The sequence below is a fragment of the Pararge aegeria genome, chromosome Z (assembly GCF_905163445.1).
Source record: "Pararge aegeria chromosome Z, ilParAegt1.1, whole genome shotgun sequence".
Lineage (NCBI taxonomy): Eukaryota > Metazoa > Arthropoda > Insecta > Lepidoptera > Nymphalidae > Pararge > Pararge aegeria.
The window spans coordinates 12,991,260-13,003,695 of record NC_053208.1 but is presented as its reverse complement, the minus strand read 5'-3'; the positions used below and the strand labels follow the sequence as shown (position 1 = coordinate 13,003,695).

The 12,436-nt window shown below is 34.5% G+C and overlaps 1 protein-coding gene across 1 annotated transcript; it reads right to left on the bottom strand.

Moving 5' to 3' along the window:
* Nucleotides 1–5,974: 5,974 nt before the first annotated feature.
* On the bottom strand, nt 5,975–11,063 carry LOC120636070 (zinc-type alcohol dehydrogenase-like protein C1773.06c). The gene is made up of 5 exons (XM_039907354.1): nt 10,942–11,063; nt 8,840–9,581; nt 7,858–8,005; nt 7,249–7,401; nt 5,975–6,170 (listed from the first exon to the last, which is right to left on the bottom strand). The coding sequence occupies exons 2-5, from the start codon at nt 9,565–9,567 to the stop codon at nt 6,054–6,056; spliced, it is 1,146 nt and encodes a 381-aa protein (XP_039763288.1). The 5' UTR covers nt 9,568–9,581; nt 10,942–11,063; the 3' UTR covers nt 5,975–6,053.
* Between the last annotated feature and the right edge of the window lie 1,373 nt (nt 11,064–12,436).

Below are 12,436 nucleotides of genomic sequence, written 5' to 3'. Positions count from 1 at the left end.
AGAATTATTTTTTGCCCATTTCCTGGTTAATAAACACCTATGAAGAATGAGAAGGGCTTAGGCCGTAGTCTACCACGCTGGCCAAGTGCGGATTGGTAGACTTCACGTCTCAGGCATGCAGGTTTTCTCACGATGTTTTCCTTCACCGTTTAAAGCAAGTGATATTTAAATTGCTAATTAAAAACGCACATAACTCGGAAAAGGGATTAGTGCCGAGGCTCGAACTCGGTCTCCACGAAAGGACAACCGATGCCTTATTCACTGGGCTATCACCGCTTTTTATTATACATAGGTAAATAGATTTTTAATTTTAAGACAGACAACTCTCACAGAAACTTTATGCCTTCATGACTGAGCAATTCAATAGTTGTAAAATTTTCATGGGTGCTAAGATCTTCACTACAATTATTGAGCTAACAAAACGAATGTTACATACATTCCAGTGATAATAAGTGTTAACTCAGAGTATCAGCTATTTATTAACATAATTGCATTCAAACCCGCTTAAGGCTATACGTCTAATGGGCTTCATGAAAGCTTTCATACTGGGACAATCCAAAAAGTTCTATATAGTTTGTAATAAAAAACATAAAAATTCGCTTGTGTCCGCAATTGGCAAAAGCCGGTATAAAGACTTATCATATATCTATAAGTACAATCGGTACCGACTACCACATCACTACTTCCTCGACGACTGAGTGAATGCTTTGTACGTAACTGTTGCATAGTTCCGAGTGCTACCCTCGTTTAAAAATATAGGATTAATATCTTTAACAGTTAAATGCATTTAATTTTTATTAATAAACGTACCTACGTCTGTACTAAGTTCTACGTAAAACAAGTTATTATCATCTGTTATGTGGCTCAATAAGTTGTTAAAAATGTTTAGTTTATATGCTGTAAAGTTTTAAAAAGGTGTTGTAACCTGCTAAACTGTAAGTAGTATATTATTGATTTGTTCAACCTAGGCTAGTCGCAAGGATATGAACTGTAATACAATTATTTAATTAATAAAGATATTATAAAAACAAGCAAAGAAACAATGGGCTTCATGAAAAGTAAATCAAAACCATTTTTCTCCGCACCTTAATGCGAATTAGAATGCGCGCGAAGAGCGCGGAAAAAAAATGTTTCCATATCGATCCCCCGATCAAAACTATTTTCAAAATACATTACACACACGTACCGAAATTGTCCAGTGAGTTATATTATAAGTATACGGGTTTCAAAGACAAAAATACGACAATTATTTAAAAGGACTTTATTATTAAAATTACAATTAGCAAAATACAGATACATCGTTTATTCAAAATGATAATTTGTTTGCTTAAAACTAGAGTTTATTATGTCTTAGAGCCTTTGCACACGACGACATTTTTGGGCGCGCTTAGTCTAAAACATTGTTTATGAATGAATGTATAGTAAACGTCTATTTTACGAGGTATTCTCGCGTCACCAGAGAGAGAGAACACTTAACTCGCAACCTGCGCTCTGTATATCATCATAGTTGCTCTCGTATTAGCAAAGTATATGCGCTAGTATTGACTTGCAACGTACTCAGAACGAAAATAGAGCATTCCTGGAAACTTCATTGGTTTATATGTGATATAAAACTACGGCATTACTCTTATACATTATAAAAATAAATTCCAAATTGTTACGGTACATATCAGAAATCAGCAAAGCGCTTTGTGTGTGTTCTTATGAGGTACGAGTATTTTAACTGCGCGTGTAAATGTCGCCGTGTGCAAAGGTTTTGAATCACTAATATGACATTGAATAGAAGGGCTAAAAAATATATTGGATTTCCTATTTAAACCACAGTTATGTTATGCATCCGCAAATACATGGTTGACTAGATTTACGAATATGACATCTATTTGTTACGTCACTGTTTTATATATGACTTAATTATCTACGAAAAAAATTAAATACTTCCATTAGTATTAGTAATAGTCTAGTAGTAATCAAAAGGAATATACCACTACGTTATTATAACATATACGATTAACATACAAGTTTTCGAATATAATAACATCAACTTACAAATCTAATTTATACTGAGACATTGTTAAATCTTTATTCTACTGCACGTTAAAGAGTAAACCGCACTGGACTTACTGTGTGGACAGCATTTTTTTTCAAATATGAATTGTGAGAATGTTATAGCCGCAAAATATCGCGCAGCTCGATCCGTCTAGTGCAGTTCAAAAATAACATGTAAAGATCTAATTAAATTGGCTTGTTCTCACTATTTTTCAATCATAACTTAGGCGCTGAGTAAACTTAAACACTTTATATTCTTGTTATAGACAAAGATCTACATAGTTTGTAGGTACACAAATCTCTTAACTAAACTAAATTGATAGGTCTAAATATAATGCTATCCTTTTCTAAACAGAAATAGTGAAAAGCATGGAACTACTTTTGCAACAGCTAACAGTCAATTAAGCGGATTTTGCAGAAAAGCACCAATATCTGAGCAGTAGTTGCTTTCAAAGATCTTGACCGTTTTTTGTGGAACTTTCAGTATGCGCAAATAGCCGCTCACTAAGTCCACTTTTGTTCAAGTCATTTGCCAAAAATTTACAACATCGCAATAGACCACAATTACCTTCGGTCAATAATTTACTACATAGGCTGTCAAAGGTCCGTGAAAAATACTCATCAACGAATTGGAAAACTATTTTCGTAAGTTCGTAAGTAAGGGCACTGTGAACACGTCTTACAATACTGTGGTGCGATTAACATCCAGAAAAGAAAGTAAATTGACGAAATATTTTATTTTAATATTAAAAATAAAAAAAGCACGCACATATTGCGTATAAAAATGTAACTATTTTTTTTCTAAACACTAAATTTGTCGAATTTAATGCCATGCAAAAGTATGGCGTCCCCAGAACTGTTTCTTTTAATTTTCCTGGTCAGGCTTTAAATTGTTTATTTGACTGCACAATGCATTTGTAGAATATTGTTAATCGAAGGCGGTCTGTGTTGACCAGCTGCGCCCACAGAATACAAGCGTGTTCCACAACTCAAGCAATCAAGCGGACACTAAAACATCACTTTAAACCTATAGATACAGTTTGTATGAAACGTAAATATACCTGCTTGCTAATAATGGGTAAGTATGAATCGATTAATAATATGCTTTTAATAAGAAAATATTATATTCACCAATTGCTGTGCAACAAAGTGACTGCATTTTTGCAGCGATTTATAATAATTAGGTACTTAATTAATAATTGTAATGTAGGTAACACATAAAACTTGTAGCAAAATTATACAGTCTTAAAATAATACGTATAAAATATATATGTAGGTAACTAAATATTCCGTAAACGGGATAATTTCATACGAATCTTTCAATATTTATCATAATTAACTGCATCAGTTAAAAGGAGACATTGTTCTATTGTAGCCAGAAAACAATTGGAATAATTCCTACTTTTTCTGGAATGATATGATTTCCTCAAATATTTATGTTGCTATTGAGAAAAAAAAATTATGACATGATTTATGATTTTCATTAGGTAAGACTAATATAAGGTAATACCAATTATTAAACAAAATTAAACGGTTTTTATTAGTATGCGGGATTTTTATATAAAAACTACAGGTGAATAGTTTTTAGTTACCAAATCATTGATAAACGTTGTACTAACAAATAATTATTATAAGAAGTTCGTTATTTATTTATAACAAATATGGCACTTTTAGTCTGTTAAATATTAATTTGTGCCACCAAATAAATTGACTCATTCACTTCCACGCTTGTGCTTAGCACTTTACATACATTGTGCCTTAATATATATACGTGGGTCAGCAGAAAGGTTAAATATAACTGGATTTATGCACCAATTATCTTAGTCTAAATTATTACATACATTTATCTTAATCGTTGTCAAGTCTGTATGTGGGTCTAATAAAACTAGCAACTAAACTAGTAAAGTTAAAAAGCATTTTCTTGAAGCGTATTGTATAATTCAAATACCTGAAATCTAGAATAAAGCTTTAAACAAGGTATCTTGTACACACACGCATCAATCATAGTTTTTCACGAGAATAAACGTGTGTTTAGAGGCTTAAGATTATGAAAAGTTAGGTAGGGGAGCTAACTGTACTTTTTTACCGTTTATTGACGTTGACAGCGGCGGTTTCTTACCAACAGGCTTTGTATGCAATAAAAGAATTATATTCTTCCACCACTATAATATGTTGATTCGATATTTTTACGTAAAAAGTAAAATACGAATTCCCCTGTACAATGTACGTTTCGGGTAATACCAGTGTCAGATCAAATAATAAATATATCTATAGAACTATAATACTAAATAAATAAAGATTCTGTTGCTTTTGGTTTATTTGTGATTTTAAAGTTTTTCGTTGGTTCTTAAACAACTAATAAATGAGTTCATGAAAAAATCTTCATCGGATAATTTTTTTTATTGTTATTTAAGGTTTACTAAGCTCATTTTTTAAAAGTTTGTAAAGTTTAGAAAACCTTATCTCTATTTTATAAATAGATTAGGTATAATTACCGAAATAAGATACTTTAAAGCATTTTTGAGAAAGGGTCAAATCTGATTTATAATATTAGATATATAGTTGAACTAACTGTTGCCCGCGACTTCGTCGGCGTTTGATTTTGTTTTTTGATGTGGCATTAAATTTAGTTAGTAGATCTAAAAAAAAATAAAGCATTCAGTATCGCTAAGCCTTGAATGAGGGGTTTGCTGCTGTCCGCTGAGGAGTTCTGTCCTCTATCTCCAACCACAGTTTGGGCAAAATTAAACACATATTATAACCTCTATAGTACAAAAATAATTATTTAAATCGGTTATAATTTGTCGGAGTTATGGTGTAAAATCGTCAAATAGTCATCCCTGAACTGGGCTAAATGTCGGGATAAAAAGTATCCTATATTACTTCTAACACTTCCAAGAATATGTGTACAAAGATTCATGAGAATCGGTTAAGTGATTTTTGCGTGAAAGCGTAACAAACAAACTTACATTGACATTTTTTAATATTAGTAGGGATTATTCTATGAATGATATCCATCAAATACTATCGTTGAGATTCTAGGTTGCTGGAGTGGCGACTTTCCTACTAGTTAGATAGAAGACCTACCCCTAGAATATACCTATTGAAGACCTCTACGCCTACAGCAATCGTCTATTTGGATGGAGTGGATAATTAAATACGTAGCAGTAATATCAAAATATGAACAGAATTTCCATTTTAATTCAGTAAAGTCACTCATTCAAAAACGCTTCTGGAGGTGCAATCTTCTGTATATGAAACGAATCTTATGTGGACAAGACGCAACGGCTTCCAATCCAGCCCGGCACTGGAATGGATTTACCTACTAGTTCGCTGGAGTTATGATATAATATAGAGCTGTGCGTATACGATCCGTATCAATTAGTTGTAGAAGTATTGATTCGATACGAACTGGAATATAATTACGAAAGCTTGGTTATTTATTCATTCTTCTGTCCCAAATATTGCATCTTACCCTACCTGGCCTTGCCGTCAGATGATATTCCCCCTTATAGAGTTCCCATGATATCGCTATCATGATCGATTTTAATGTGTAATGTTAAAGACGCCATTCTTATAAACTGTTTACAAATAGAACGTGATACGTGTATATGCGAAACTCTGCTATTATATCAGCAACAGTCTGCTATCTAATTGTAATGTAAATATTTTATTACGCGAAAACTACTCAAATTTAGTAACATTGACAGACTAATTACTACGTTACATTAAAAATTTTCAAATTTTTTAAGTATACTGTTTCAAAACTTATACTTTAAAAATACAAGGGTAAGCCACATATTCACAAACAATACTATGAGGTCTCATAGTGCATCCGTACGCATAGTTTTATACAATAAATATATGACTATTGTCATAATGGTGCAAGTTTGCGTATTACTTGGACACAAACAAAACAAACAAGTAATGGGTGGAAATATGGATACGAGATCTTAATTGTAATTTTTGGTGGCTAAAAAAACAGCTTTGCACGGCAAGCGCTGGACTTAGTCGATATTGTGAAATTTCAAAATTGCACGTCCGTTAATTTCGGAATTGCAAAGTTTTCTCACCACTTCTTGGGCTTCCTCGGCCGGAAATACGGAATGAGGTGGCGGCTTGATCTAAAAAAATACAAAACGAAACCTTAAAAAACTAACCTTTACGTAAGAAGTATAAAGTGCGAAAAGTTAATTTAAATTGAGAAACATCAACAGTCGAATATAATAAATAATGCGAAAGAAATTTTTTTACGCATTTCGAATAAGTAGATATTTCTTTTATATTGTTAGTAAAGGACTGATTCTATAGCTAAAATAATAAAAGAGTAACATTTGAGATAAGTGATATCAAACAAATGTTGTTCTTAGATCGATTTTGTAGTCCAGGTCGAAAACTATAATTTATACCTTGATCGTAAATTTTCAATTTACTAAGATTAAAAATAAATAGTTAAGTCACCATCTGCAGAGTATAAACGTACCACTGTTGCGCACAGGGCTTTCATAGTAGACGGTTTTAGAGCATAAACCCACCAAGCTCCAAGTTCGTGAGCTTTAACGACTATTATCACAAGTGTTAATGAAGCCGACCAATTTCCTAACTCCGGGCTGGTACTAAAAATTCTTTAAAAGCACATACATAATTCCTAGCAATTTTTGGCTCGGATTCAAACCCAGGACCTAATGATCGGAGTAGAATATAAAGTGCTAACCACGAGAGCAACGATGCCTTTAAATATTTCATCTCATCTCATCATCAACCTATTAACGACTAACGCCCTGTAGGGCACAGGTCTTCTCACTAAATGAGAAGGGCTAGGCCGTAGTCAACCACGCTGGACATGCGGATTGGAATTTACACGCCCTTGAGAACATAATCGAAAATTCTCAGGCATGCCGGTTTCCACACAATGTTTTTCTCCACAGTTACAGCAAGTGACATTTAATTGCTAAGTTAAAACTTATCAACTTGACTGTGAGATGGTGATAACAAAAAAAATACCTAGCTTAGTGTGTTGTAGTCGTTTGGAACCCTCCTAGCTTTAACTTTAAGTTAACGAATGCAGTTATCACCAACACCTAACAATATTGTTAACATGTTAAATGTATGTACACCCCGTGAAGGTCTGAATGAATAAAACATTTTTGAATTAGAATTTGAAAAATCTACTTAAATATTTATTAATGTACAAATACTCACATCCCCATTCGCCACCAGTTCAACCAATTCCTTGAGCTGCTCAATACTGCCATTTGGAACTGCCACTATATTCACGTTCATATCCTCGACCTTCTTTGCGAACTTGGGCAACAGCCTCTCGCCTATGTTCTCGGTCACCAGCACGACGCCACCCTAAAGATAAAATATAAACAGTGATCGGAAAATATATCGTACATTTACGTTAACTTCGTGAAACAGACACAAGAAGTTCAAGACCTCGAATAATTTTTTTACGAAACATTTTGGGAAGCTTTTTTTACTTAATTACTGCTTTTTGTTCTTATCTCACGCTATGCGGAGTCGGCACAATAGTTTTCTTCTTTCATTAACTTCTATAAACCGTAATCATACTATCCACTAATTTTACGCGCATATCCTAACACAATCCATCCAGGCAAACAAGTAGAGAAAGACCATAGACTCTTCTTTCCTCTACTTTCTTTGTTATTTTTCTCTTTTTTCCTCTACTTCTTTGCCCTCCGACATACACATTCTTCTGGTAACATGACCTAACCTTGTACACTTATTGCAAGATATCAAATATATAGAGGACGAGAGCATGCAGTGTTATAAAGATTTGCAACTAACTGGAGCAAGGCATTGCAGGGAGCGGTGCAGCGATCGCGAGGTGGTGCCGAAGTTAAGAACCACGTCTACCGGCCCGCCGCAAGCGTCAATGGTACGCTCTATAAGCTGCCGTTCGTATAGGTCTTCAGACCATTGCACTACTTTGATCCTACAAAATAAAAATAGCCAAATAAGTCTTTTAAAGTCATCCACAGCCTATTATGTCCCACAGATCGGCACAGCCCCTATTTTTTGCATGAGAGAGCAGAGCTTCGAATTAACCAATAAATGGGAATTACCAATAAGCAGATACTATAAAACCCAGCGCCTTAGGAGCGTATGTAGAGGGTGTAGAACAATAGAGGAGCACATAATGACAAAATGGCCATCACGGCAAATAAAGAACTCAAGGTAGGAACCAGGAAAACGGGGGGATCGATTGAACGAGGATTTACATAAAACTGCAAAGTTGAAGTTGTGTAAGAGGAAATAAAATAGAAAATTAAACAGAGAATAAATAAAAGTCCTCTAGTAGTGTCGGTACAACTCTCGGTCAAGAGTTGTAACGTCGCAGGAAGTAAGATGTTAAGGTAATTAATGTTACCGAAGCCGACAGCTTAAAACGCTCCCCCAGGCTCGGTGTGAATGCCAATTTCCTACGTCCGCGCTGGTACTAAGAATTTCTTGTAAGAAAAACATAACAAATTTTGGCCCACGGGATTCGAACCCAGAATATTAGTCGAACATGCTAACCACTACACAATCAGGTTCTTTACGCAAATCAATCTTAAGTACTCCAAGAAGCTGATAAGGCTATCCAGAAAAAAGATAAAAATAGAATTAATTAAACAGCAACTTGACCCAAGAGTCAAAAAAGCGCCCAAAACAGAATATTCTCACACCTGACAACTTTTATGCCAAAAGAAAACAAAAATAATATTGGTGTCTATAGCTCTTTGTCTATGTCAATCTGAGAGTACACATAGAATAGTGGAATACTTACTGTTCGTTCTCCTTGGCCAAAACGAATCCTTCGTCTTTCAATGAAGCAACCGAAATGTGAACGCGATCATGAAATGGTAGTCCTCGAAAATAGTGTGTAGCAATACGAAGTGCCCAAAGTGCTAATCCACCAGTTCCTACTATCAGCATTGTAGCTTTCTCCTTCTTGTTCGGCCCCTCCAAAATTGTGTTAAGGCATTCAATTGCTGTACCCACTGTATTGGTTGCAAGTAAAGCCCCAGTAGGCAGCATGGCTGCAATACTCAGTGGTAAATCAGCTGGTACTGGCACCAAACATTGAAAATCTGGTACTACAATAAAATCAGCATATCCATGTGGCACACCTTCATAAGGGTACAAGACTATTCTAGATCCAACTGTAATACCACCTGTGCCTTCTGCAAGACCCCCGATAGCATCTACTATACCAGCCACTTCATAACCGGGGAACAGTGCACCATCGCGCATTCCAATGTGTGAAGGTGATGAGGTGTGCATTGTAAAGCATTCCAATTCTCCTGCTAGACTTCCAACTGATGAAACAGATGAAGTACTGCAAACAGATGCAGAACGATTTCGAGTAACCCTGTAGCAGGCACCAGCATACACAACTCTGATTCTTGCCCCATATGGCGGAACATCTGGCATAGGTACTTCAAAACTGAATACACATTCATTCATTGCAGACCCTGGTGACTCAATGGACACTTGTCTGCATAGCTTACTCATCTTGTGTTTTTAATCTGAAAATAATTCAAGTTTGAGTTCAATTGTCCAACCTCCACAAACGCCTGTACCCTGCCCCCAAAATAAAATAATATAGAAATTTTTCTTTTGCCTTATTAAAAACTAGTTTTTAAACCTGCTTATCTATAGACGGTTGTGGTAGTTATTGGTTTTAGGTGAAATACCTCAGCTAGGAAAAGATATTTAGAAATTTATTTAGAAAGTCTAAGGGGATAATAAGTATTGGAAGCTGATATGAAAATTATTTTTAAATGTTAAATGTTTAATCCCAATATGCACCAGATAGCAAGCTGAACAGGAGAAAGAAATATATATCTTTCTATCAAAGGGCTTACCTTTAGATAGCTTGCTATTTAGTCATACTTTCCTTGCACTACTTTTATGGAACTACTTTTATTCAAAGAAACTAGTGGACGTTTAAGGGGTTGAATGACTGTATGAAACCCATGTTCTTAAAAGTTGGAGATTTTGAAATTTAGAAGGTAAGGAAGGTATCTTTTTTGTTGTTTGTAGCCACTGGAAAGTTTTGTAGCCCTCAAGGAATGAAGCAGGGGTGGGAAGATTTTACTATTATGATTTAGGATGAAGGGCATTATCTGCAGTTTAAAATAAAATAGTTCTAGGTGCTCCAGCTATTAGTTTTAAACAACTCCCAAGATTGTAGGTTTTCGACAAGTTTGTATGGGACAAAATTTGTACAGTAAATATGCAGGCAGACAGACAAACCACACATGGAGTGATCAGTTTACATTTAAGGGTTCAGTTCTATTTTGAACCCTTGAAATTGTAAACAATGTAATATCAAATTTATAGTATGGTAATAAATCCTTCAAAGTATGTATGTATTGTCTCATATTTATAGACAATAGTTTTCTTATTGTCTTCTCGATGAACACCGACATTATTTTTATGATAGGAAAATATCGATTCAACCTAAATCCTATAAATAGCAAGGAAATAAATAGACGTGTTGCCTTCGTTGCAAATCTGTAAACAACGCACTTCGGAATAAACAAGGACAATGAACGAATAATGACCAACGACGAGCACTGATCACACACCCGTCGAGTGAACAACAAAAGAACACAAAATTAAATTATATAAACTTTGCTATGACCTTTCATGCCTTGAAGGTCATAACAGGTATATAAAATGATAAAACCCATTAGAAGGGCCTTCCACAATGTTATTAGCACTAAGAAATCTAAATTTACCCACTGGTAATTAAGTAAAACAAGAGACAATCGAAAAATAAATCCGTAAGTTTAGACTGACGACAATATAATTAATACATTTCATTAATGTAAACGCTTGCAAGCTCCCACCGGTATTTAATAATAATAATAACGTACTTACAGTACAAATACCGTAAAATTACTAATAATGTATCTATCTGGTGAAGATATTTAGAAACTATTACGCCCAGCCGCAAATTCAAAATAATGAAGACGTTTTGATAATGCAAATTACACTGTCGAGTGTCGACAATCGAATATGTATTGATTTTTTTTCAGGCTTTGGGTTCTAAAGCATCTTACTTCCACTTCATCACAGATTAGTAATCAGGGAAGTAAGTACAAAGTGTGCTGTCATATCAGTGAGTTGATTTTAATTCGTATCTAAATATTATTTTCAACGAAATTGTGTATATGCTCACCTCGGAATTATCTCTATTATGTAGGAAAAAATAAACAATGATTTTTGATTAATTGATTGATTAAAGATCAACATCAATATTATAACACATAGTATATTTTGCACTATAAAATATTGATCTTCCTAAAAATGTTTTTACCAACACTTCAACTCTTCAATTTTCTTCAATAATAATATTATTGTCAATAATATTAACGTGCGTGCAGCTTATGTGTAAAAAATGTTGTACATATTTATTTTATATTGTCAATAATATTGCCTGTGTCCCACACACAGGCAATATTATTGAGAATTTAAAATAGCCTTAGAATAACCACAATGGGATATAGGCTGCTCGCGCAATATTATTATTATTGACAATATAAATGTTGACCAAATTTTTTACTCATCTTCTTCTTTTTCCTCTTCTTTGGCTTTTAGGTGTGCCATATCTGCACGATGTATTTCGCCAATGATACGTATACTTGGAATATCCACAAAGCAAAGGTGATTGTCAAAAAATACACATTATATAAATATAGCGCTATACTTTTTACAAATCTTAGTATTCCAACATAATGCGTTCGTAATGGAGTGTCGCCTTTGGTTAGTGTTATAGCTCAAAAGATATTTAGAGCTTAATTTTGAATATATTTACATAAAAATTTTACACAACGACTAAAAACTTGCAAAAGCTTTGAACATTTTATGGACGGGGAATATTAGGAGGAAGGACGTCGTAACGCTTATGAAGGATTTTCAGGCAGGAAAACAAAATATGAACGACCGATTCTTCGTCCAGACCACATTTACACATGGAGTGGTCCCTAATTCTCAATTTACTGAGATGTATTGGAGTGCTGGCGTGACCGATACGCAGCCGATTTATTGTGTTACGACACCCAACAATTCATATTACGCAACAAAAAGAACCATGGTTTGCGTGGTATATCTGGTTGAACTGATGAATAGAATTTGTCTTAATAGTAGAATCTCGAAGGTGAATATTTGCGAGAGAACGTGGATCTTGGGGGAAGTTTTTAAAATGGACTAAAGAACCCATCAGTGGCAGGTTTCGCACACACATCAACAGTCTCATTACCTTTTATACCCATGTGACCTGGTATCCAGGCCAAAGTGACAGACAGGCCTTTTTGCTGGCAAGAGAAGACTTGCCTAATCTGAAAGAAAATGCAGAAAACAGCTTTATTCAAAA